Here is a 25,931-nt window from a genome sequence, read left to right as displayed (position 1 = left end):
GAGCTATGAAAGTTTTAGGATAAATATGGTGCAGGTTTTAATTTAAAATTGTCAGATTTCGGAACTGCATATGATGTATGCAAGTTTTATTTGTTTCAAATTTTTCTTTTTGGGAAAAAATGATCTGTTGAAATTTTTTAGGGTTTTATTTAATCCCAAATTAAAAGTATTTCTTTGTATTTCATTAAAATTTAAAAATTGCATTTATAGGCAGCTAAAAATGCTTCGCATAAAGATATAAACTTTGTTGTATTGAATATCTTTCGAATTTCTGAGTCGACGGCAATTAAATTTTCCTTATTGGATTTATATTTGAATCTTGTTGCGATTTTGAGTATTAAGTATTAAAGCCTAAATTTTTCTTCTGGGATTTATATCAGTTCTTGATTTCGATATGGGAAAAAGAATAAACTAGCTATAAAAAATAGTTCAATGAAACCCAAATTCCAAATTGAGATAGAATAAACCTATTCTTAGGTAGTTAAAAAAGCGTCGACAAAAAAGTTTCAACTTTGATTTCGTTTATAAAGCTTTATTCATAAATTAGTCGTCTTATAAGCCTAGAAAGTACACAATTTTATATATAGTTCTATATACTTGTCAGATAAGTGCTTTGGCTTGCACCATCGCCGCTTCGCAACGGTGTCTGAAACCAACAAAATTATTTACAAAATTCATTTATATAATTTAACGCTTAACAACTGCAGAAGGAGAAGACTAATTCCTACGCCTTGACACGCTTCATGCTCTCCGGCTGTGCATCCTCCAGCACAAATATGGGCAGCGAGTAGTCGACGGGTTTCTCCTGACCGCCAACAACAGCAACCGGCGTCGCCTTGGGATAATCGTAGATGTTCTTGTGCAACGTTTTGTGCCAGCCACGCTTCAGCATCACGTACACCACAAAGATGCTGACGAGGAAGGCCGAACAGCTGGCCATCACAAACATGGCCAGCTGCACGGATTCATCCGGTGCAGTGGCTGCCTGAGCCAGCGGCAACGTCGCAGGACGATGCACGAAATGAGAACGCGTTAAATCCGGCTGAAAGTGTCCGGCGACGAGTTGGAAGCCACCATTGGTGATGGCTGACTCAATGGCAAAGGCCATGTCCACCTTGGCCGCATTGTGCAGCTCGAAGCGGACAATCACCGAGCCATCAAAGTTCTCCTGCACACGCAGATTCTCCACCACATCGCCGAGGAGTTGCTGAAGTTCCCTCCTTATCGAATCGTAGACATTTCGCACGCTGCTCGAGCTGCTGTTGCTCATGTGCAGCTCAATGGCCACCGATTCGATGGGCACTTGTTCGCAGTGCTTGTCACCCTGTCCAAAGATGTGCGTGGACTGCAGCTGATTGCCTGCGGCATCGACGCACCAACAGCTGTGCCCATTGCACTGCTGTGGCAAGAAGGAACCCGACTCATCGCAGCTCACTGGGAATGTCGCAGTCTCGGCGAGCGCACGACAACGTGTCGTATTCAGCTGCATGGGTTGCAGCGGCGAAGCTTCCACTGAGAGTTGAGAGTCTAGCAGCGAGTTGGCCAACTCCATGACACGTTCCGTGGGCTGCAGACGTGCCTCCACCTCATCCAAGTCCAGGTCGTCGTTGGACAACTCATTCAACTGCGTCAGCTGCGAGATGAGCTGCTCCATCAGCGGATCGCCCAGATCGTATTGCTTGCGCTGACGCGCCTGGCGACTGTTGCAAACTGGCTCCACATCCCGGGTGAGTGTGCCTTTGAGAGGTGCACCCTTGCGATCCGCACACCAGCAAACGCCATAAGGACTTGGCGTCTCTTCATTCCCGGCAAAAGCGCGACTTACAATCTCCGTGTGTGATTTGGGTGTGCTGTTCAATTCGGGCTGCTTGCCCAGACACTGCACCGGACTCCAGTGACCGGTAATGGGATCACAACGTGGCTGAAACCAAACGGAGGAGTGTCCAGTGCGCTGGGCAGCCAAGCTGTTCTTCAGCTTCAAGCGTTCGCAGGGAGTGAGCAAAGGACACACGGAATTGCAGGCGAGTTCGTTGTGGAAAAGATTCTTCGATTGACACGCGGCGGCAGAATTTGCATCCAACTGCACGCTGACACACTTGTTGGCCTTTGGACTGAAGCGATAGCGTGTTAGATTCTGTGTTGACTCCGAGCTGGCCAGGCACACATTGTCCATCGATTCGAAGCAGACGTCGCGTGTCTTCGAGCAACAGACTCCGCGATTTGTGACCGGATTCAGCTGGCAGCTGTGCGTCGTGGGGCATGCATCATGCTCATTATGTGGCCCACAGCTGACATCGAGGTCGCCTTGCTGCAGCGGATTGCCCTCGGCACAGACCGAAGCACGTCGCGGCACACAGATGGGCATCTTGGGGCAAGGACTGTCCACGCACTCCACGTGTATCAGCTGACACTCCTCATCGCTGGCGCAGTTGAGTTCCTCGCAGTAATTGCGACACGCGCAAGTCTGACAACCATTCGCATCCATTTGATAGCCACTTTCGCATTGCTGGGAGCACTTCGAAGGGGGACAAGCGTAGCTGGAGTTGAGTTGACAGACGGGTTCAGCAGGTGACTTCACTTTTGTGCCCGCCAGCTGTTGTCCCTGGCTATCGACGCACCAACAATGCCCGTCGGGTGCACACTGCACTTGCTTCCACTTTCCGGTTTCCTGCTCGCATTGTGCCACGCTCATCAGACGTGCCGGAATGCCCAGCTCCGAGCTCTGATGCAGCTGTATGGACTGCAGATGCTGGCAAGCCGTCTTCAGCTGCGGTTCCACACACTGCGTGCCACAGCCATTGGAGCAGCAGCGTCGTGTGCCTTCGCAATGCGCATCTGTGCGACACTCGTAGCCACAAACATTCGCATCGAGGTTATCCACGCTGAGTCCAGGTGGCACCAGGTAGGGACATTGTCCTGGCTTGCGGGGCAGGCAAGCGGGCACTGGAGGACAGTATTCACCTTCACAGCTCACGTCAACAATGCGACATTCCTTGCCTTCCCCACAGCTGACGCCATCGCAGGGATCGCGACACTGACAGGCGGGACAACGAGTCTGGGCATCCAAAGCAAATCCGTATTCACAGCCCATGCGACAGGTGAGATCGAGGCAGGACAAATCCTCTCGCAGCTGCTGGCAACTGTCGTCACTCACATTGTAACCCCTCGACTGCGGAATCTCGGTGCCAAAGCTGTCCACACACCAACATTGTTCCACCTCCTGCTCCACGAGTTCAGAGTCAGCTGTGTGTTTCTTTGGCGCCGGGGCGACCTTCTTGAAGTCCGTCTCAAACAACTGCTGACGATCGTTGCCTATATCTATGACTTTGGCACTGCGTGCCATGGCTGCAACTGGCGCTGGCGCCGTGGCAAGTTGCACCTTGAGTGTGGCATCATCCACGCGATAGAGTTTCAGGCGTTCCGCATTGCGGCGAGTGCGTTTGGGCGCATTTTGGAGCAACATGCGCATGCGACGAATCGTATTCTCCTCGAGGATCTTGCGCTGCTCGGCTCGGGTTACGCTAATCTTGCGGAGCTCGCACTGGCGACTCGCGTAGTCGCCTTCGGGGGTGCAGCGGGGTGCTGGCATCGCCAGCTGCATTCCGGCCTCGGTGCCTTCCATGCGCTCCGAGAAATCGCGAAGATATTCGCACACTGCAATGATGGGAATTGATGAGTAAGAAGTGGGAATAAAAGCTGCTTGATTTTGAGTTGTATACAACGATAGTAAATTAGATATAAAATCAGTTCTATTTATCGCTAAGAAAGCATGAGAAAATACTACTGAACAGCTGCAGCTGCTCCTTACAATCGAACTACAAAGTTATCCTTTAAATAACTAGACAGTTATTTGTTCATTCGCTATGAAATTCTCAGGATCGGTTCAAAATGTGTTAATTACTTTAAATGCTACCATTCGAAACTATAGTGAACACAATTTAGGCCTTGTTATTTCATTTCAATATACATAATTCATACCCAGAAGGAGAACATTACAAGATCCCAAGACTAATTAAATGCGGAGGAAGAACTATTGTGACTTAAATTACGCGCACTTACTTTAAGAATCATAATGATATAAGATGTAGAACACACGGACAATTAATCAGCCATAGCCATATGGTTTTATTTTTTAATACTTGATTTAATAAACAGAGCTATCAACAAATGGCCAACCGAACAGATAATATTGTTGAGACTACAAGATGAAAGATATCTTATGTTTTCTCTTAAACTTTCAATTGATATTAGTTTATCGTAAACACGAAACTGGATATAATACCGCATATAAGAATGTAACTTTATATATCCTTCCTGATGCTACTACAAACGGTCTGTCAGATAGATGAATACAGCAAATCGCTTTTATTCTTGATACTAAGGATACCTATGTGTACCTTAAAGGCTTGTAGATAAAACCTATTGCTTGGTAGCTTTACTTGCATGCTAAGATCACAGATTGTACCTCACATCGTTGATTATCAAGCAGATGGCTGTCTTTACTTACTTGTCTGCTGATGCGTCGTCGGCTGATCCTCGCTGGCGGCTGTTGACTGCTCTGGCAGTGGACAGCAAACGCTTTCTGTTTCACGATGCAGCTTGGTGCACTTGTATTGCTCGGGACACATGATGCGATTGCTCATGGAGCGACCCTGCTTCGATTCCACCTCGGGTTCAAAGAAGGCCGTGGGCTGGAAGCTGCGCGCCTGTCGCTCATCAAAGCAATACATGACTTCGCCACTCACAGTGTCCGAGAGCGGAGTGCCAACATCACAGGGATTCGAGTAGGCCAAATCGGGTTTGCAGACGGGCCAAGAGGAGCACAACGAGGAGCCGGATTCACAGAGCGGATCGGTGGCAACCTCGCAGTGCGAGCCAATGGAACACTTGAAGCCTTCGCAGGGTTCCGAGCACTCGCAGGTCGGGCAGCCATTATGATCGTTCTAGAAAGGAATTCAAAATTAATTAGAGGTCTTAGGTAACTATTATAGAAGTATATAATTGGAGAAAGAGCTCTACTATGGTACAAAATTTTTACCAAATTTAAAATTTATTTTTGAGAAAGATTAAGTTTTTATTTGTAGCATGCAATTTTTGGTTTGTTGTGAAACTTTCTAGGAACAATGATTTGTTTTGATAATTGAAAATTCCTGTTCTAATATGGATCTAGAATATTCTCTTCTTAAAATGATTATTTGAGATAGATTATAAAATATTCAAAATATTCAAAATTAAAAAATGTTATTGTAGTAATATATCTATTACTACAATTAAGAAGATTATTTTATGATTGAAAACTGATAAGACAAGAATGTCTTATCGAAAAGGTTTAAATACGTATTCGCAGCTTAAACAATTTGTATTATATTGATAATTCTTGTTTTAAAATATAACCCTTTTAGGCAGATAAAGTTTAACTGTAAATTTCAGTTAAAAAATCTTGCTTTGAAATCGAAAATTCTTCTTTAAAGCACAGGAAAGAATTAAAGATTAATATTTTAAGATTGTGCTCAAAGGCAAATGACTTTTCGAAAATGTTTAAAACTTTATTTAAAGGCAAAAAATTCGATCTTGTTGATGGAATCTAACTAACTTAAAGAATATTGTTTTTAAGACTCAAAAATTCATATAAACAAGCATTTTATACGTGTTCTTTGGACGTAAGTTTGCTCTCTATTTATCTAACTAACTATAAACGATTCCTCAACTTACCTTGAATCCATATTCACAGACTGCAGCACAGATGTTGGTGTCGCACTGTTCCATCTGGAAGCTGCGCGCATACGAGCGACTGATCATGTTCTCCCAGCCATCGCAGTTGACATTGTTCGCCGCTCCCATGGACTCCTTGATCTTGTGTCCCGTGCGAGGATCCACACACCAGCAGACCAAACCATTCCTCGAGCATTGCCTGGGTGTGTATTGTCCCCCTGGACCATTGCAATCGGGAACATAGCCGCGTCCCTCGCGCTCATTGATGGCCAAGATGTCGGCCAAGGCTTTGGCCTGATGGCAACCGGTGACATTGCTGGGCTGCTGGCAATTGAACTGGCAGCCTTTGGTGAAGCAACACTTCTCCATGTTGCGACACTCCAGATCATGGCTGCAAGGAGCACCGCACATGTAACCCGTGCGTTGAGTGTATTGCGCCTGCTCCGGCGCCGGGCAGATCCCAGGCTTCTGGAAGGTCAACGTGCTGGGACAGCAGACGCCATAGTCGTTGCCCGCCTCGACCATGCACTGATACAGCGGCGGACACTGCGGCTTACCCGCATCCTGGCCACACAAGAAAGGTCTGACGCTGTCATCGATGGCCAAAGGTAAACCAGCTGGACAGAAATTGGCCAGTGAGCGCGCCTTCTTGCAGGTGGGCAACGGTGGACAAGGTTCCGATTTGCATTGTACTTCTTGGAGTTGACAGGTTTGTCCGTTCGGGCAGTCGAGGCCATCGCAGGGATCTCTGCAGCGACACACGGAGCAACCAGTTTGTGCATCACGTGCAAAACCCGAGGGGCAGAACATGCGACAAGCGGAGGCGGCACAATGTTTGGGCTCTTCACATAGCACTCCACTGCGTGTGGCATTCCTGGAGCCAGGCAACTCTACGCCGTATTCATCGATGCACCAGCAATCCTCGCCAGCTTTCTCATTCGTGCATTGTATGCGCTCAAACTCGCCTGTTTTGCGGCAACGTGGAATACGCACCGATGAATCTTGCAACGCCTTCGCACGACGGGATTCGGCGCGTCTCAAATGCTGGCAGGCAGTTAAATTGGCTGGGGAGAGAAAAAGACAAAGAGAGGGAGAGAAAGAGAGATTGAGTTGTATGACATACTTTCAAGTTATTCAACTACACAACGAAGAAAACCAAAACCAAAAAAACCCAGCGTCAGTTTCACTTTTGCGAACGTGACGCGTTCGATTGTCGCATGAATGGAACAACAAATTGAAATTAAAAAATTCATACAAAACGGGCAACAAAACTGCTGCGAGCAAATGTTGTTTGTTGTTGTAGTTGTTTTCTCAGGGCCAACATTCAACTTCGTCTTTGTATGCGAAATGCGCGCGCGCTGCTTTCGGCCAATGCGGCGTATGCGCAATTTACTCAAATGGACTGAACCATTAACACAACGCCATTGGATGCTCTCTGACGGCATTTGTCTTGGATTCTGCCCCTTGTCTTTGGTCTCTGGTCATAAGGCACAGTCATTGTCTATTACAGCTTATGTAATTGAGGCATCATCCTACCTCCCTCCCTTCCCTCTCGAACATCCTCCTATACGCAACGTTGGTTATTTCGGCACATTTCGTAAACAAGAAAAAAAAACACCGACGCGCTCACTGAGCTTTGGCCATTGTTGTCTTGATTTGAACAGCGGACACACGTAATGAATGCATTTGCCATGCACTGCAATTGCTCTGCAATTGCCAATTGGCTTTTAAGCCCTGTCTATCGAATGCACTTCAAACTATTCAGGCATTCAATTCGTTTCGTAATGCTGCCTAACATTATTAACTCTATAGGTTTTGCTCTCAGCGGGAAACTACACGAATTGCAGCGACTTCTTCCTCAACTTGTTGGTCAACACATTTAATTGTGTTTATTTATCAAACTTAACAATTTGTTACAGAGTCATAAAATGTTGCACCGAATCTTATAATGATTTGATATGTAAGCTATTTATAATTTATATTAGTCACCAACTATTTATCAAATTAAGTGTTATATCTGGCTATTTTCGTAGCTATTTATAAACCTAGCACATGATTTATTTACAGCTGATGTGACCTTCAAGATATATAAATTATTTATACTTAAAATTAGTCATCAACTATTAATATAATCAGATTTTGGTTTTTCTGGCAATTTTTACCAAACAAATTTTAAATAGCAATACAAATTTGAACCTAAATTATATATTTATAAATAATAAGCAATAATAAATGAAAAAAATTGTATCAAAGTACTGTAAGGTTAATTAAAGCAAACAATTGACGCGTGTTAAAAATTACATATTTATGTTAATCACTTCCCCTGAAGGTCGATAATGCCCCTCGTTATTTTTCATTCCAATAAAAGAGTTGGATTTTGTAAACCAAATTCTAATTTTGTAAACAATGTTTTACCTAATTTTGTATAATTATTTAATTTCAGTTGCTCTATAAAAAATATACTTTAATTTGCATAACTATTGACATGAAAACTGTATTAAAATCAACAAAGATTTTTTAAAAAAATTGATAATGAAGAAATCGAATTTATTTTTAGCAAATTGTCTGTAAAACTTTTAACAGCTAATAAGTAAACTCATCAATAATATAAATGGAATTGCAAAGCTTTGACCTATTTTTATAGAGCTTATCTCGAAAATCTCTTCTTAATGTTCGAAAATAAACATAAATCGCAATAATTTCCGTTCTCGATTAACTGTCAAGCTTGCGCATTTGGTATTTTTCCCAAGCTCAAGCCTTTGCCACTCCAACAACTGAACCTTTCAGCAGCTTATGGTGCGAGTGACATACATACTTCAAAAAGTAAAGTAAACTAAAGACTACACGTGTGTTTGTACATCCGGCTGACAGTGATACTGTCAGCTTAATTGCCGAAATTTTTCGCCGTATTTCTGTGTGTGGCATTAAATGAAAGTTTTCATCATTATTATTTTTTTTTTTTTGTCAGTCTGCGTCTGTAATTTGATTAGCCTGATGTATGCGTATTGTTGTTGATCGTGCGAGTTGTGAGCAGCTTTCAGTTTTCGTTTCGTGAATGAAAACAAAAAGCAATTAAATGAAAATAATGAACAGCTTCGACCATTGATTGGAGAAGGGGGGCAAGCGTGTCTCGCGGCTGTCTCGGATTCTAGACGTAGACCGCAATCAAGTTTGTCGCTTAAGTCTTTCGTTTTGCTCTCAAGCCGAAGCGTAACGAAAACGAAAACAAAAGACGGCTCGCCCCCATCCCCACCCCCGAGGCAACTTTGATGAAGTAGTTGTAGTTGTTGTTGTAGTTGTTGGTAGCCCACATGACCGACTGACACACTGTAGGGACCAGCGGCTACCAAGAGCTCTAGCTTTAGCTAGCAATAAGTTTCTTTGCATGTCTCTGGGTAACGGCTTTTTTGGCCGCACACTCTCCTCAAGTTCGTGTTTTGGTGGCGGCTAAGCGCTTTTTAATGATGCCGTGCTATTTTTAGCGCCTCGGAGTTCTACACGAATTTTGCGCCACACGCTAATTGCGTTCTGCTCTGCTCGTGCATTTTGCGCAATTGCAATTGCCTTTTAATGAGTCTCTAACTTGCTCCACATACAGTCCAGCTAAAAGTTCATTGACTGCCCGAAAAAAAAAAGAAAACGAAGTCATTGACATGCTGAACATTTTGATGTCCTGTCTTGCCTTGTTCTTGTTAATTTCAACCTCTCTATATATTTTTTTTTTTGTTGATTACTTACCCGTTGTGCGTTTGGCATCGGTTGCTTGCAACGCGAACAGCGACAGCAACAGCAGGCTGCATGTGAAGAGCTTGAGCCAACGTTGATCACAGTGTTGGGCCATATTGAGGCAAAAGCATTCAAAATGTTGCCAAAAAAATAAGCGATGTAAAGATTTCCTGTTTTGTGGCTGCAACAAGCAGCAGCTGCAAAAGAGAGTTTACAATGAGTCAGTACAGCTGTGTGTGTGTGTGTTGGTGTGTGTGTGTGCGTTGCCTTGTCACGTTTGACGTCACACACAAACACATACAAGTTGAGCTTATGAGACCGAAACCGGGCATGAGAAATTCAAATTCAAATTCAAATATGCATACCAAATACTTTCACTAGTCTACATTTTTAAACATTTGTTGTTGCCTTTTCTTTTGTTTGTTTTTGTTTGGAATGGCTAAAGAATTCAAGCAACCACAAACATACAACATCATAAATCTGTATTTCTGTTGCGCAATAGGCGCTACTTGAGGTTACGACTGGGTCATGAACCGCGTGTACGAACAGACGAACAGCGTTGATGACTTTTGTCAACCACTGTAAACATATCATTTAGCAGCTCTCGTTTGCTCGCAAAGACGAGTGATTAATCTGCGCTTTCACTTTGGCAAGCAGCAGCAACAGCAACAGCAACGGCAACGGCAACAACTGCTGCTTACTCGCAACTTCAATTGCCGCAGCGTGCAACACTGTTTTTTTTTTGCCATCACTGTTGAAATTCACTTTTTCGTACGTTTTCCGGTCCATTGAAAACGACGCCACAACGCAGAGCAGCTCAGCTTTGTGTCATTAAAGCTGCCGCAGCTCAATCAAAGTGGATTTTCTCTAATTATTATGATGGCCAGCTGATTGGTCAACAGCCAGCTGATCATGGCTAATAACTCCCCATCACTGCAGAAGTTTGTTGCCTCAGTCTTTTGTTTGCTTTTTTATTTTTGGGTGAAAATTTGTTGTGGTCCGAAAAATGTGCCAGACTCGTCTCGTTTTTTCTCTTGGTTATTGAACAAGCAACACGGAACTAAAAATTAAAAAAAAAACAACAAAAGTGCCAGCGGCATTTTTTATCTTTTTTTTTTAGTTTTTGGTCGAGGTGTTTCTTCTAAACAAGGCCAGTGGCCAGAGGAGGAGGACCAACACATTTTCACTAATAACATTTCACGGCAGGTTCGCAGTACCGTTGGAATAAAAAAAGCCAAAATGTGCAAAAAAAAAATTAACTTGAACTTGGCGAATTTCCATAGATTTCACCAACCAGTAAAAGAAACCTGGCTTGGCTTGGCTTGGGTTGGGTTGCCTCTTTGTTGTTTTGTCATTGAAATGAAGACAAGTGAAGTGCGGCTAATGCGCTTGCAACTCCATGCTTTAACTGTATTGTAGTTTAGGGTTTGACCCTGTCACATTAACTCCCATGCTATGCTTGGCCTGGCTTCAACCGTTTGACAGTTAGTAGAGTGTAAAGTTTAACGATTGGTGAAATGAGGTCACATGTTAGCCATGTTATGGATACTTATGCGCATTAGCATGCGTGGGACTATAACAAAAAAAATGCGACGATAAAGAACTTTTGAATGAGATTTTTCCTTTCAACCACAAAAAAAATATAAAGTACTCGCTGTAAACTTTTTTAAGCTGCTCCAATTTCTGTGGCACCAAACTGGATTTTCGGCGCTTTTTAAGTAATTCTTTTTCCTTTTTTTTTTGGGCTGTTTTTTCGGTGTTGTTTTGCACAGTTTTTTCTGCTACAGTTACTGCAAAGCTATTGCGTGTGCAGTCGCTTGCGAAATGTTTCTTTCAACTCGGACTTGGTCTAGATAACGGTGGTGGGCTTCAGACCTTTTGCGAAACCGTTGAACAACTTGTTGATAGCATTTTGCTATTATTTCTTTTTTTTGGGCTTTTATTGGGTAATAAGCTCATTACTGCATGACTTGTTTAGACTGAGAAATTTATGTTTTGCTTTTTTTTTTAAATTTTAATTAGCATTTTTAAAACTCATTTACCAGCTGAACAACCCACGCTTAATGAGCAAAACTTAAACACTTAAAATGCCAAAAGGTTACCTTGAGTTTGATTGAACTGCTGCGATATTTGAGATTTTGCTGCACAGCTTTTGACATGTTTACGACTTGGACGCATTTAAAATAAAAAAATTAAAACAAAAACTCCCAGTTTCGATTTCAATTTCAAGCTCAATTTATAGAGTGTGGAGATTGCTCAACAAACCTGTTCGATCACCTGAAGTTAGATCAGATGAGTTATATGTTTATGGCTGCAGCTAATCCCATAAAAAGTGAAAATCCAATAGGAGTTTTTTTTTTCTCGTTTTTTTGGTGTGCTTTAATCCAAGTGCACAGAGGTTTGGGTTTTGTTTTCTTATTTTTCGTTGGTATGCGCTGGGTTTTAATTTGCAATTTTCACAATTTCACTTACACACACACACAAACACTCACGACGCTAAATTTGATTTTCACTTTGAATTTCTACGGCGAAACAGCAAATAACGAACTCGAAAAAACTCTCTCGTAACGTCTTTCAATTTTGCGGCTAGCAATTTCAAAATTCGCGTGCGACTTCAACGGCGAACGCTGCTCATTTGAGCTCGAGTCGCTGCACCACAGTTGCTAGTAGTAGTAGTAGTTGTGGTGTTCGAACTCGGAGGTTCGATCGAACATGTTCGCACCACAAACAAAACTATTTAATACGGAGCTGTTTTTGAAGATTTTTGGGAAACTTGTTCGCTTCATTCATGCTCCAAATTGTAAGCTACACTTTGGTGTCGGTTCTCAGCTGATTCATAATGTTCAGTTTAATGCCAGCTGCTATTATGGGGCACTTAACCTAGTGCGTGACAGCCTTCGGTAGCATTAGCTTTTGGCTGGCGGGTAAAACCGTCGCTTTGCCTGTACTATATATTATCGTATCCGTACATCGCATCGCATCATATCGCACCTCGGCTGAGTCAGTTCGTCAGCCAAGGGCATTGATTTATGTTGGCATTTTTTTGACGAAAACAATTTTTTTGTGTTGTCTGTCGAAGTTGCTGCAGCTTCCGCTTCGTCTTGGGGGTTTCTCACATGACTTTCTTCTTTAAATTTATTAATAAAATACAACGACGTTTCCCGTTAGCGAGGCCATCATTAAATTAAGTGCAGCCGCTTTTAGTTCCGTCTCGCAGCGTAGTACAAAAGAAGAAGACGATACAAAGAGAGGCTAATAAAAGTGCAACATTGTATGCATGATTACATAAGGAGGAGAGGAGAATCAACAATGCTTGCTCAACAATAAAAGTATTTAAATTATATGAAATGAATCCTTCTTTGAGTCTCTTGCTTTTTATTTCATCAGTCTCTAGAGCGAGCCATATGAGCGCCACGCCTTCGTTTGATCAGTTGCCGGCTTCCAACTTGTCTGACGTCTTCCGAAGGTGAAAGTGAAAGTTCTGCTAAAGATGCGATGCGATGCGTCGCGTTGCTCGTTCAACGCCGCCACGCGAGTCGGCTCAATATCAAGCTGGTGCTAACGAGTTATCAACACGTAGAAATCAATTTGAATACCTCACATAAAAGCCCTTTGCATTGCATAATTCCGTTTGTGTGGTTTTTTTCTCTTCTCGTTTTTATTGTGGTTTATAATAAACTAAAATATATATATATATATATATCAGTATTTTTATATATATTTATTAATGACTTTTTATCTAATTTGTGTGGTTGGTTTTTTTTTGTTTAAGAATTTTAAAACTGTGGGACAACGAAAGAAGTCTTTCTTTTTGAGTTCGTTAATTTATTTGATTTACGTTTCTTTTTGCGGTGAAATATATATTATAGGAAGAGGGGGCAGGGTGTAATCGGCTGACAAGTGTTTTTGTTGGGGGCAGGAAATAAAAACGTATTTTAATTACAATTGAAATTCGATTTCAAAACGTTGTGTTAGTGTCTTGTGTGTTGGCTTTGAAGAACTTTACAATTAGTGTTTTAACCTGAATTATTATAGATCAACATCTGAAGTGTCTTTGTTGTTGTTGTTGTATTTTTGCTTGAATTAAGTTCTCTCGCTCTAGTTATATATATTTAAAAGTTGACAAGTGCCTTTTGATTCAGTGTCTTTTTGTTTTGTTTGTTTAGTTACAAAGTGCATTTCATTTGTTGTTTATTTTTTCTTTTGTTATTATTGTTGCTGTTATTGCTGCTTAGTTTGCTTCAAATTTGTTTTTGTTATCCAAGTGGAAACCTTACTCTTAGTTCGCGATGTTCGTTCAATTCAATTGAAATAAATTTTGTAGTTTGCATTTGTTTTGTGTTTTTTTTGTTTTTCATAAACTAAATTACATATCTGATTTGTTTTGGGCGCGTTTTCCTATGATTACCATATATATGTATATATATATATATATAATTATATATAATTTACGTATGTATATTTTTTAGTATTTATTTACAGATACATTTATTGGCTGCCATTTGTTCATTTGTCTTAATTTGTTGTAAATGTTTGCACAGAAACAAAATACTTTTTCATGCTTTGTCTATCAATATCTTTCAATGAACACAGTACAATCTGCAAGATTTCCACATACATACATATATTATCCTCTTCTCGTTCTTTCTTTCAATTATTGTAATATAAACATCACGTTTTTTCTTTTTGCTTGCTACCAAAATGAATAAAATGTCTTTTGTTGCAAAAACAAACCAAAAAAATAAAAGAATAGAACATTTGCATAAATAAATTTCAACAACGCGCTCACGATACACAGATACAAATTGTTTTGTATGTTTTGCATGCATATCAATGTAAAGGTTTATAAGGTGTATGTATATAAAAATGGGAGGGAGGGGTTGACCTACAGCTGCTGTTGTTAAAAAATATATATATGTGTTATGTAGTTTACATTTTGCGGTATAAATAATAAATAAAACATTTACAACTATTTTGCAACGCTAAATGACCTATCAACTATATCAAATTGTATATAACTTGTATATAAATATGTCCTTTTGCTAAAATTATTATTATTTTAATCGTAATTATTATTATTGTTATTATTAATATTTTAATTGTAATTATTATTATAATATTATTATTATTTGCATCGTTTTGTTTTGTATTTGTTTAGGGGGTATTAGACTAATTGCATTAAAGTAATAATAACTGCGGATTATCAACTTGCTAACTGCTGGCCATCTCTGTGTATTGGTGTTGTGTTGTGTTGTGTTGCGTAGTGTGTGTGTTTTTCTTATGTGTTTGCGTGTTCAATAGATAAAGAAAGTCAGAGCAAATATGCTAAGGTTCTATTAACTAATTGTACACATTATCATAGCTATTATCTTGTGTGTGTGTGTGTATTTTATGTACAACTGTCTGGATGTTGGCTCTGCTTGCGTTTCGATTTTGGCTCCTTGGGATGCACCTCGACCGATGGGCGACGCGGATTTCCAAGCGTGACTAAAGCGCTGGCTACGGCCAGTCCAGCGGATTGGCCAGCAGGTGCTTGCGATAGACCACCTAGCAAATACATATTAAACATTAATAAATCATCAATTTAAATATAAATGATCTCAACGCACCCGTGGGCAGCCGGACTAGAAGCGAGAGCACTGCGGCTCGATTGCCATTGCAGGGCTCTAAAGCAATTGGACTGGGACATTCCTGCAGACAAAGATAAGAATTATTAAATTACACCCATTTCAAATGTAATCTCTTATATTTACCTTCTTGCGTTTCTTGGACATGTGACTGATGCCTTCCAGCGGCAAACTCAAATCAATACTGTCTCGTGTCTCAATGTCAACCAGCACCTGAAAATACAGAAAAGTTTATCAAAGGAAATATGACTTTTAAATCAAGTTCAACTTACCTGTGAGAATGGCCGGCTGGCCATTTGCTCCATTTCGACAAACAAACGCTGTCGGCGTCTGAACATATCGTACTTTTGCTTAATCTTCCACAGCACCGCGGCCATGAGCAGCAGCAGGAGGAAGCATGACGAGAATGTGATGAAAAACTGCTGTAGATTGAGCTTGGGATACTGCGAGAACGCGATCTGTATCCAAATGGGCGGCTGAAAGTCGTGCACAAACACATAGAAGGTGGTCAGCGAGACATTGTCAACCGGAATGTTGCCAAAATGAAAATCAGTTTTGGGGAATCGATGACGGAACGTCGAACAATTGATGCCAACCAAAAGCAGACGCTCCGGCAAACCCACACGCTTCACCGATATATCCATTTTGGCTGGCACACTACAAGTGATCGTAAAGTCCGCATCGATCTCTGGCTTCACCGGTGAATTGCGAAAATTGATTTGCGTAAAATGGCGATCCTCTTTCTTGGACAGATTAAACGTGAACTGATAGTCAATGGTTAGCTCGTAATAGCACGAGCCACGCAACGGATCGCCAATATAGTGATTCTGTGAATCACACTTCTCACAATGATCGCCCACAATGCCCTTGGTGTTGCAATAGCATTTGCCCGTATCCGGATGACAATAGTCGCCCTGATTGTTGCACTGACAGTGCTGACATTCGCCGCCATTGATGGCATTGCCCCAGTACCCAGCGCGGCATTTCTCGCAGTGTGCACCGATCGTTAAATTGTTGCACGGCTGCTCGCAGTGTTGCTGATCATTGCAATAGGAATGCCCGTTGCAATTACAGCGCGGGCACGACGTAAAGAACCAGTGCTTGAGAGCGCACTCCGTTTTATCGTACGGCGACAACGCGCCACCAACCACGCACTTGCCCAAGCCCGTGTTGGAGCCGTTGTCGCACCAGCCACACGCCGGATCATCCAAGCACTGCTGACAGCTATTGTAGTAACCGCACTGTGCACTGGACAACGCTGTCGTTGTGCCCGCACTCAGCGCCGTTATCGGCGCCGAGCGGCACTTGGAGGTGAATGTGGTCCACTCACGACACTGGCCATACGGGAAACTGGCCGTGTACGCATTGCGATCGACACAACGCTGCTCGTTCTGACACCAGATGCACTCGTCCTCGGTGCAATTGTGGCAATTCGTCTGCGATGCACACGTCGCCCGACACAATGTCGCATCGTGCTGAGTGCGATTCAGTGGCAAACCGGTGCCGGAGATGTAGCTGCGACAACGATTCGACTCCGGATCCCACTTGCAGGCCGCATTCGCCATGCAGGCGCGACAATTGTGCAGTTGCTCGCAGGTGGCCTGCACCAAGTGATCCTCCAGCTCGGGACAACTATCCAAACGCTTGGCATTCAGTGGAGGAGCCACCGTTGCCACCGGCAGCTGGTGCTGCACTGCTGGCTGTTGTTGCGTGGTCGAAGACGAAGAATCCGCAAAGAATATAGATGCCACCGAAGTGGTTTCACGGCAACGTTCCTTGCTGCACACTCCATTGCCGCAATACGTGCAGCTAAAAGCAGTCGACACACAAGACTGACAGTTATTCAGCTCCTGACAGCGCGCAACATGATGCAAATGCTCGGAGGTCATGGTGATGCGACTCTTCGAGGGACAAGCCACATAATCGTATTGCTCGCGTCCGTAGATCGCCGAGCGTTGCACGCGCATGATGTTAATGCAACGCATCATTTGCACATCCCAAATACACTTGACGCCCGGCCGAGCGCTGCTGCATTTCTCCTGCTTGGTGTAATAGCTGCAGTGTCCAGCATCGAAGCGCAGCATATCGTTTAGCATTTGGCCATTGAAGCCGCCGTAGATGTACAGTGAATCCTCAAACACCACCGAACTGTGGCCAAAACGCGCCAGATCCGCCTGCAGATGGGCGGGCATCTGATGCATGTGCCACGAATCACAGTACACATCGTAGATGAGCAAATCCTGACTGTAGCACTTGGCGCCGTAGCTCTGCGACGTGTCGTTGTGCGTGTTGCCGCCGAAGACCATCATCAGGCCGGGATTCACAAAGTTCGCGGTGTGCAGCAGTCGCGCACTTGGCGCCGACGACAATAGCTTCCAGATGCGTGTTGAGGGATCGTACGAAAAGAGTCGCGAGCTCAGCACCTGGCTGGCATCACTCTCCGACACAATGCCGCCGTAGATGTACAGTTTTTCGGTTAGCATATCGTAGGCAGCACTGTGGCCATAGCCACCTTTCACCACATAACCGTACGTCTCGACAATCTTCCATTCGCGTGTGTTAAAGTTGAACTCCTGCACGGTATTGAGGTAGCCGTACTGTGATGAATGCCCGAATATCACCACCATATACTGATAGTTGTTCTTATCTCCATAGCCAGGCACCAACGTTGCCGTATGCCCAGCCACATGCAGTGGCCCGCACATCGTGTAGGTGGCATTGCATGGCTCCGTTTTGACGGTGATATTCTCCCACGTTTTGGCCGTGACATCATACGACCAGAGTTCATTGGTGATGCCCTGGCCCTTGACAACGCCGCCGTACATGAAGATTTTATCGCCATACATCACAGTCGATGCGCCGTAACGTTTCTCGGGCGTTAGGGTGCCATCCTTGGTTAGCGCCGATTCCCACACATTGGCATTGAAGTCGTAGGTGCTCATTAGATTGCCACGCCCATACGATTCGCCGCCAATGATGTGCAACGTGTCGCGCCAAACGGCGGCACCATGCGATGCGCTGCCCGCTGGCGCCTCCAAATGCTTGGGATGCACCGTACTCCAAACGCCGTGTGCACGCAGTTGACTGCAATCATCTCCGCCATACTCATCATTGCATTCACAGCTGCAATAAGGAGAGACTTCGTTAAGTTACGTGTGTGTGAAATTAGAGACACTGCTTACCGCTCTCTGTCCATCTTACAAATGCCATGGCCACGCTCCTCGGTGCAGTTGTTGGGGCAGGCGGCCACATTGCAAGCCTCACCTCTGTACATAGGATCACACAAGCAGTCGCCATCGTTGCACGTGCCATGCCCCGAGCATTCCACATCTGTCAAAGCAAACCAAATAGAGATTAACTACGTTTTCAGTTCGATTATGGCATGTATCGACTTACCGTCTGCATCTGTGGGACAGCCATTCATCTTGTAGGTGAGATTAAAGCCAGACATATTGTAGGCATCATCGCTGAAGAAATGCAACAGCGCTGTGCCCGACGTCGCTATAACCTGCGGCACACGGCGTATTGAAAAGTTGCCCCTATACATGAGGCCACTAGACGAAAAGAAACAAAAAACGAAGAGAGGAGGTTAAACTACTTTGGTATTCCATTTGAGTTTGGGGGAAGTGAACTTACCTGAACACCGCCAGGAGCGGCGAATCAACGCTGTCGCCATCATATATATACAAATGATCCCAGCCGCATTCGGTGGCAAATTCGCGCAGATGAATGCGTATTTTGGCGGCACGCGAGGGGTTGACGCCGTGACGACGACCTCCCCAATGTGGGTGATGGGCGTCAATTAGCCAACTGCACTTTACGCTCACCGAATAGTTGCCCCAGCCATCGTGTATCGTCCCCATGGGATGGTACATCCTATTGTTGTGCAATAGCGAAGCGAAAAGAAAAAAGAACGAGAGAGCAAATTCGTATAAATAAATCAATTTTTCTTTTATTTCATTTTTTTTGCCACTTGGCTTCAATTCAGAGTCAGGCTCGCAATTACATATGTAAATTGTGGCCAGATGCCGATGCCGATGCCGCTTGTGCTGCCAAGATAATTGAATTTGCCAGCAAGCTTTATTCAATTGATGATGGCGATGCGATGCACACTCACAACTATGAACAAATAGTGAGTTAAGAGGGGGAATGAAATGATTTGGATGGCATGCAGACGGAATAAGGAATGAGCAGCAGAAGCACCGCAAATGCACTTGCAACGTAATTCCACTTGCAACGCTCGCTCTCTCTCTTTCTCTCTTGCTATGTGCCATTGGTATTCTTATTGTTATTGTTATTGTTATTAAAGTGGCAAGTCCAAGACCGCTTTCCGTTTAAAAATAACTGCTTTCTTCCTCTTCTCTATCTCTCTGGGCCAGAAAAACACTCGTCTTAACTGATACATAAACACACTCATTGAAACCCTCAAGAAACCAGAAAACAAAAACAATACACACATACAGTAAACACTCGCAGGTGATGCAAATATTTACTGTCTGACTGTCTGAAAGATCGCACGTATATTCGAGTGCTTACGATAACAAGCATATCGTATATCAATATCGTAAAGATAACATTTGAGCGATTTTTATATACAATCATTATCTCTGTACGCTGAAATTTTGATAAATACAGCTGTTGACCTGAAAGCCTATTCAGACAATTTTTTACAATAAAAATAATATACAAATTATAGTTAAGAATAGACTTATTGTGCTTGATTTTATTTAAGACATTAAAGAATAATACAAATGTCACAAATACACTTTATAAGACTGCAGTTTAGTTAAGAAAGTATTGAAATTAAATAGGAATACAATCAGATAGATTTTCAGAAACGCATAACACATTTAAAGATGGTTACAGAATTGAATAAAAAGGCTTCTCAGACTGCAGTTTTAAATTAAAATGCACATTTTATCGTAGATGATAAGAAACACATCTAAAAAGAGTAAAGAAATTCGAGATGGGAACGGAATACAGATGCAAGCTAAATAAGACTGCAAGCTATTTAAGAAAGTGTTGAAATAAAATATCAATATGTTATTCATCATGAATGGTAACAAACACATAACACGTCTGAAAGTAAATTTTTATATCGAGCCCCATAATGCAAAAACAACTTTTTTGCTGACGTTATTATCGCGTTTTGATAGACTAAAGCCTCATCTATGAGGAAGCATGTGACGCATCTGGAACGCTTTGTATCTCATTTAGATCGTTACGTTATCGCCGCAGTTGTCATTGGCTGTGCTTATGGAAAGTTATGACACCTTTTAAACTTAAGATGTACTATTAGTGTTTACTTTAAACAAGAGAAAACTGGAGCAATTCTCACAGTACAATTTGCTGTGCGAAATCAAGCTCTAAAACATTGCGATTTATGACATCAGGATTAAAGGGCTAGAGATTGTGCTAATTGTTATGTTGACAACACATTAATGGCTCGGCGATGCGAATGGGGGGTCGGAGGGGCAGCGTAAAAAAAATACACAGTTGATGGCCAAAACTAGGCTGATAAGAAAACGCTTTTGCTGCTGATAAGCGACAGGCCACGAATGAAGCGAAGCGTTATCACTTGTAAATCGCAAAACTAAATAAAGAAATAAGTGTGTGTGCGCATATATTTAGTATATGCTATATATATAAATGTTGATATATGTATTTGTGGTATCGGGGCAATGGCAAGCGGTCAGAGAATGAGTAAAGCTGCTGCTAAATTGGCAGCGAGACAAAAAACAAAGTGTGCTGGACTGCTCTAAAATTGGCCTACGAATTTGATTTGAGTGGGCGCGATTGAATTCTAAAATAAACCTGCAACATTGAAGAGATTTTTCAACAAATTTGGCAGCTTCAGCTTTTATTCTAACTCAAATATAGATGTTCAAGTCAGCAGACGGACAAAGCTTTCGTAGACAGTTATAATACCCTATTACAGTCTGTGTAGCGGGTATAATCACGTTAGTGAGATAGGAATGCCCTTATCGAGCGCACATTGTGTAAATACCCGTTAGAAAACATAAACAATACAAATACGAGTCTTGTGAACTTTATGAGCAGAATTGCACACATTTCTGATTAGAATGACAACAAAGCGGCACGAATCTAGTTGGCGTAAAACAGCCGCAAAGTGTCAGCGAGGTTCAAAGTCAAGTCGGGTAATTAAATCAAGCAATCCGATTGGAAAGGAGGCTGTAGAACGGAGGGGGAGGAGAAAGAAAGAGAAAGAGACAGGGAAAACTGGGTGTAAGCGCGTAGAAAGCCAATTGGCCAGCGTTAAGAAAGGTGAGGAAAAAGGCAAAAGAATAGAAATTGTAGAAGTGGAGTGGAGTGGAGTGGAGAGTGGAGTGTAGAATTGGAGAACCCGTCTAACGAGAATGGGCATCTGGCGAAGCTGAAAGCTAAACCGTTGCTTGACACAAATAGGCCACAAACACAAACAAATAAACACACAAACACATATAGAAAAGAGTGCAAAGCTAGTGGAATGATTGAATAATACATTCTATGAATCATAGGCGGCGGGTGACAAACGATTACTAAATTGGCCTATTTGGAGAGAACAGCGCAAGAATGTGAATGCGGATTGTAATTGTGCCGTTAACTTACCGCACTTTGCCACCGCAGAATTGGCATGCGGGTCCCTGCCAGCCATCGGCACAGATGCACTGGCCATCGAGGCACTGTCCTTCGTTCTGGCAAGGATTGGTGGTGCAGTTGTAGGCACTGGCGCTATGCAGGCCGCTGAAGCAGCCATGGAAGAGCAACAGCGACAGCAATAGGAAACATTTTCGCCTATATTTGGCGTTAAATGTGGGCGTTGTGCTGCTGTCGCAGTGCAGGCTCTGATACTGATGTTGCTGTTGTTGTTGCAGTTGCGTGTTTATATCAACAATGTAGTTGTTATTATTGTTGTTGGCATCTTTGTTGTTGTAGCTGCTGTGGCAATCTTTACTCGTGATTGATGGCAAATATCGCGACGACGGTTGTTTGTTTTTTCGCTGTTGCTGTTGTGTGATTGTTGACGAGAGCTTATGCTTATTCCCCGCATGCTCCACCAAGCACATTTTTCACTCTGCTCTGCTTTTGTCACCCAACTAATATTTTGTATTGAATTTTCACACACACGACGACAGCGAACGCAACTTCTTCGATTTTCGCAGCGCTCGCATTGTTGTGAGCTGCGTAACGCACAAAATTCAAATTGCTGCTTTAATGCACATCACCGAAAACACTAACAGCAGCAGCAGCAGCACTAACTAACACAAAAAAGGAACACACAAATATTAATTGCACAACCTGATGGCAAATATGAAAAAAGAAAACAGTCGTATAACTACTGAGCAAAAACAATATATGAGCTGCGTGACCGCAAGTGGGTATAGTAATATTTACCAAATAAAGTGGAAAAATATACCAAATACCAAAATTCATAATAACCTGTCCGGTTACGCTTATCTTAATAGTCGCAACGCTTTGAATAGCATAATTGTTCTTTTTTTTAATGAAAAGTATATTTTAAAATTAATAGTTTGAACAATAAATATTAACGGCTAATGTACGTAAACAGAAGATATACCAAAACATTTAATACCAATAAATTTTAAAATATTTCTCCATTTTCCAACACTTAATAAATAACTGATGTTATAACATACATTAAATGAAATACCGTTAATTGTTCTGAATTTTTTTTTTTTTAATTGTTAATTTAACTAAAGTCTAATAATTTGTTAAATATTCCGAGGGCTTCAAATATTTGTCAAAGGATCTGTAACTGAAATCCAACATCAAAGCACTTGCAAGGCAAGCTCTCAGAATTATTAGCAGCGTAATTTTGTAGCCCTGACTGTGTGGCGCCACCTGTGCTCTGTTATGATTACAGTGGCTGTTATGCTTAATTTAAAATTAAATAATTGAACTCCCAAGCATTAATTATTTTGTTAATTTAAATATATTGTAATTTATATAAAATTGTTGTTTGTGGGAAAATACCTAATAACAGTATTTTTTTAGCATCTTAACAGCGCACCGAAATGTTAAGTGGCATTAAAGTTGGCTGCAACAGAATGCCAATAGGGAACTGATTGTGCTAGTGCAGCCCTTGCGTGCGTTATAAACGCAGGCGAATTTTCTGCATTCGCAGACAAACTAGTTTATAATAATTTAGTTTAATTAGTGTACTTGCTGAATTAAAGTAGAATTTTTACATGAGGGTTAACGTTGTGCGCCTGCAATGCATAGAAAAATCTCATTCCGATAGCCGGTTCCCGCCATTTCAATAGATCGTTGCGAGTAAGTCAAACAAAAAATCAATACAAACGTTACAAAAAGTTATAACAACAGACTCACAGTTAAAGGCGAGCCAACGAGCGCGTAAATTCCGTCAGTTTGACAGTTGCTATGTAGTTGTTTTCGGTTTTCAGTGATAAGAAATGTGAATTGCATTGCGCAGGCGCGCTCTTAACATTTTTACTACAACGCAACGACGTATACTCGATGTCGCGTCAGGCAGGGCTGGCTTGCTTGCTATAAATTTACAGGAGCAAAGCTTCAGCAGTCGACGTTCGGAACTCGCTGTGCACGGTCTTTTGTGCTTTGTGTGTGCTGCTCATGTTAATTCGCGTTGTGCCGCTGCATGTGCGTGCATGTGTGTGTGCCAGTAGTGTGTGCGAGTGAGAGAGTGTATGTGCGTGTCTGTGAATCAGTGGGAAAAAGAAGAAATACATATGTAACAACCATACACCACACATACGAGTAGAAGAAACATTAGCTTTTAACAATTGCCCAAAAAAAAATACCAAAATACCCACAATCAACTAAATGCAACAGAAAATTTGCTGCAAATAACGATAATTAGTTTGACAATAGAGCAAGGGCAGCAAATAGCCAAAGGAGGAACAGCGACAACAGCAATAGCAACAACAACAGCAGCCAGAGACGTCGTCGTCGTCGCTGTCGCAGCGCAGGTGAGTTGCGGAATTTTTGTTACAAATGCAGCTAGAAGCAGCAGCAGCATTAACAGCAACGCTAGCCCAGCCCCTTGGGATATTGGGTGGTGGATTTTTGCCCGCACACACACAGACACCACATCAAATGTCTATACATGCGATGCGGGAGTTTTGTGTTTGTTTGTTGTTGTCGGTGTTGTTGTGGACGACGACGTCGACACTATGCCTACTACTGATTGCTATTCGAAGACATGAACTTCTCTCGCTCGTTTTATTGTTTCATCTACATTTATCGACTTTACTCGTATTTACTTGGCTTTTGTGGTTCGTTGGAATTTCAAGCTTAACCAAGTTGGAGTTCGTTTCTTCTCTTTTTTTTTTTTTGGTTTGTGTTCGATTAATCTGCCTAACATAACAATGAAAATCGATTGGCATTGGAATTTCTTTGTTTTTTTTTTCGATTTTCGTAATCGAAGCCTGGAGTGTAAAAGAAACCAAGGGGAGGGGGAGTGTAAGCTAAGCACACGTCTATAAAAAGCTGCAAACACACGGACACACACACACACACACTACAGCTATACCTACAAATACATGCATACGTTAATGCGTGCAAAACGTGCCAAAATTCTTTTACAAAAGCAAAAACCACAACAACAAAGCGTCTGTTTGCATGCAGTCGGGTCTATCTAATAAATGTTATGTATGCGAGTTAATGGCAAATTCGCAATGTTAGTCATGTACTAACTAATACATACTTATCTATGCATTTATATACATACGTACACACACAGAAACGTTGTTGTGCGTCCGGCAAATTTTCTCACTTTGCATAATTTCAATGCCGACGTCGACGGCGCTGCCGCTGTCGCTGTCGACGCTGCGGCGCTAACGCCAACGCATGGCCGCCATTTCTTGCTCTTGATACGCTTCTTTCCTCATTCTCGGTCTTCGCTGCTCTTTGAGAAATTATTTTTAAATTTGATGTGTCGTCGTTGTTGTTGTTGTTGCTTTGCTCTCTCAAGGTCGTTACATTTGTTTTATTTATTTTCTATGTTGCTTGTGTTGCTTTTGTTCTTTCTCTTTTCGTTGCTTTTTTTTTTTTGCATTATATAATTTGAGTTGTGTCGCGGAGGACGCGACGCGTTCTGCTCTTTGGCGGCAAGTTCTGTGGCAAGTTCAAGTGCAACGTGTGGGACGTTCCGCGTCGCTTGTCCCTCCACTCGTTCGCCCACACCTCTTGTGGTTAGCAGCCAATGTTTTGCCAATATTTTTGCCAATGGCAATAAGCGACATCGCAATGTTGTTGTTATTGTTTCATGCTGTTGTTGGCGGCCATTTTGGGTTTTATTTTGCATAACTCAGGCAACAACTGGCAGTAAATAATGAATATCAAAATTGTTTATTTTCCGCTGTATTTGTCAAGAAACGAGCCCACCAAAGAAACGAAAGTGCAAATTGCAAATGAACGACTGCAAGATATCCTATTAAAAGTATATTGCTAGTAATTGGGTAACTACAGTTGTCGCTCGCTAACTAGAACCTCTTTCTTTATATGGTATTTTTAAACTCAGTTATATTCTAGATAATTTCTAGACAATTTTTCTATTAAAAAATTAAAAATAAATAAAAATTTATTTGTGTTTTGTTTTAAATTTGTTTATTGAAATTAACTTGATTTATCTTTACATTTACATTTTATTTTTTAGCTTTTTCATTTAATAAAAAGAAAAAGTAAAACAAAACTTCATATATTTAATCATGTGCACTAAAACAAAGGTTTAATTACTTTATAACCTCCAATAATAATTTCTGGACGACTCGAATTTAAGAGAATTATAATATGTGAGCTTCGACTGCATTTAATACACTGCCTAATGACAGTACTTGCAAGCACATTAAATTATAATTCACTTGT

At 42.0% G+C, this 25,931-nt stretch overlaps 3 protein-coding genes across 4 annotated transcripts in view; 1 reads left to right on the top strand and 2 right to left on the bottom strand.

Moving 5' to 3' along the window:
• Positions 1–509: 509 nt before the first annotated feature.
• On the bottom strand, positions 510–12,079 carry LOC133835565 (uncharacterized). The gene is made up of 5 exons (XM_062265557.1): positions 11,704–12,079; positions 9,451–9,635; positions 5,713–6,776; positions 4,508–4,943; positions 510–3,654 (listed from the first exon to the last, which is right to left on the bottom strand). The coding sequence occupies exons 2-5, from the start codon at positions 9,551–9,553 to the stop codon at positions 725–727; spliced, it is 4,533 nt and encodes a 1,510-aa protein (XP_062121541.1). The 5' UTR covers positions 9,554–9,635; positions 11,704–12,079; the 3' UTR covers positions 510–724.
• A 1,648-nt stretch (positions 12,080–13,727) lies between these two features.
• LOC133835566 (attractin-like protein 1) lies at positions 13,728–22,420 on the bottom strand. Its single transcript, XM_062265558.1, has 8 exons — positions 21,675–22,420; positions 18,702–18,941; positions 18,462–18,619; positions 18,248–18,395; positions 15,338–18,188; positions 15,192–15,278; positions 15,048–15,129; positions 13,728–14,985 (listed from the first exon to the last, which is right to left on the bottom strand). Exons 1-8 carry the CDS (start codon positions 22,130–22,132, stop codon positions 14,828–14,830), a joined length of 4,182 nt encoding a protein of 1,393 aa, XP_062121542.1. The 5' UTR covers positions 22,133–22,420; the 3' UTR covers positions 13,728–14,827.
• An 806-nt stretch (positions 22,421–23,226) lies between these two features.
• LOC133839369 (tubby-related protein 4) overlaps positions 23,227–25,931 on the top strand; it is a 31,471-nt gene continuing 28,766 nt past the window's right edge. The window contains exon 1 of one of the 2 annotated variants that reach the window (XM_062270855.1): positions 23,227–24,034. The gene's annotated coding sequence lies outside the window, so the exon portion shown is untranslated. The remainder of the gene's footprint in view (positions 24,035–25,931) is intronic. The other variant, XM_062270856.1, reaches the window with a different exon arrangement.

The sequence above is a fragment of the Drosophila sulfurigaster genome, chromosome 2R (genome assembly GCF_023558435.1).
Source record: "Drosophila sulfurigaster albostrigata strain 15112-1811.04 chromosome 2R, ASM2355843v2, whole genome shotgun sequence".
Taxonomy (NCBI): domain Eukaryota; kingdom Metazoa; phylum Arthropoda; class Insecta; order Diptera; family Drosophilidae; genus Drosophila; species Drosophila sulfurigaster.
Note: the sequence above shows the minus strand (reverse complement) of the source record. Positions and strands in the feature narration are given on the sequence as shown.

Bases quoted from the DNA above. Each gene is read 5' to 3' on its own strand.
- LOC133835566 (XM_062265558.1), bottom strand. From the start codon at position 22,132: ATGTGCTTGGTGGAGCATGCGGGGAATAAGCATAAGCTCTCGTCAACA. The intron at 15,279-15,337 runs GTAAGTTGAACT...CTGTATTTTCAG, and splicing joins CCAGCCGGCCATTCTCACAG to GTGCTGGTTGACATTGAGAC. The intron at 14,986-15,047 runs GTGCGTTGAGAT...TGTATTTGCTAG, and splicing joins TCTAGTCCGGCTGCCCACGG to GTGGTCTATCGCAAGCACCT.
- LOC133835565 (XM_062265557.1), bottom strand. From the start codon at position 9,553: ATGGCCCAACACTGTGATCAACGTTGGCTCAAGCTCTTCACATGCAGC. The intron at 6,777-9,450 runs GTAAGTAATCAA...TTCTCTCCCCAG, and splicing joins CGATGCCAAACGCACAACGG to CCAATTTAACTGCCTGCCAG. The intron at 3,655-4,507 runs GTAAGTAAAGAC...CCATCATTGCAG, and splicing joins GACGACGCATCAGCAGACAA to TGTGCGAATATCTTCGCGAT.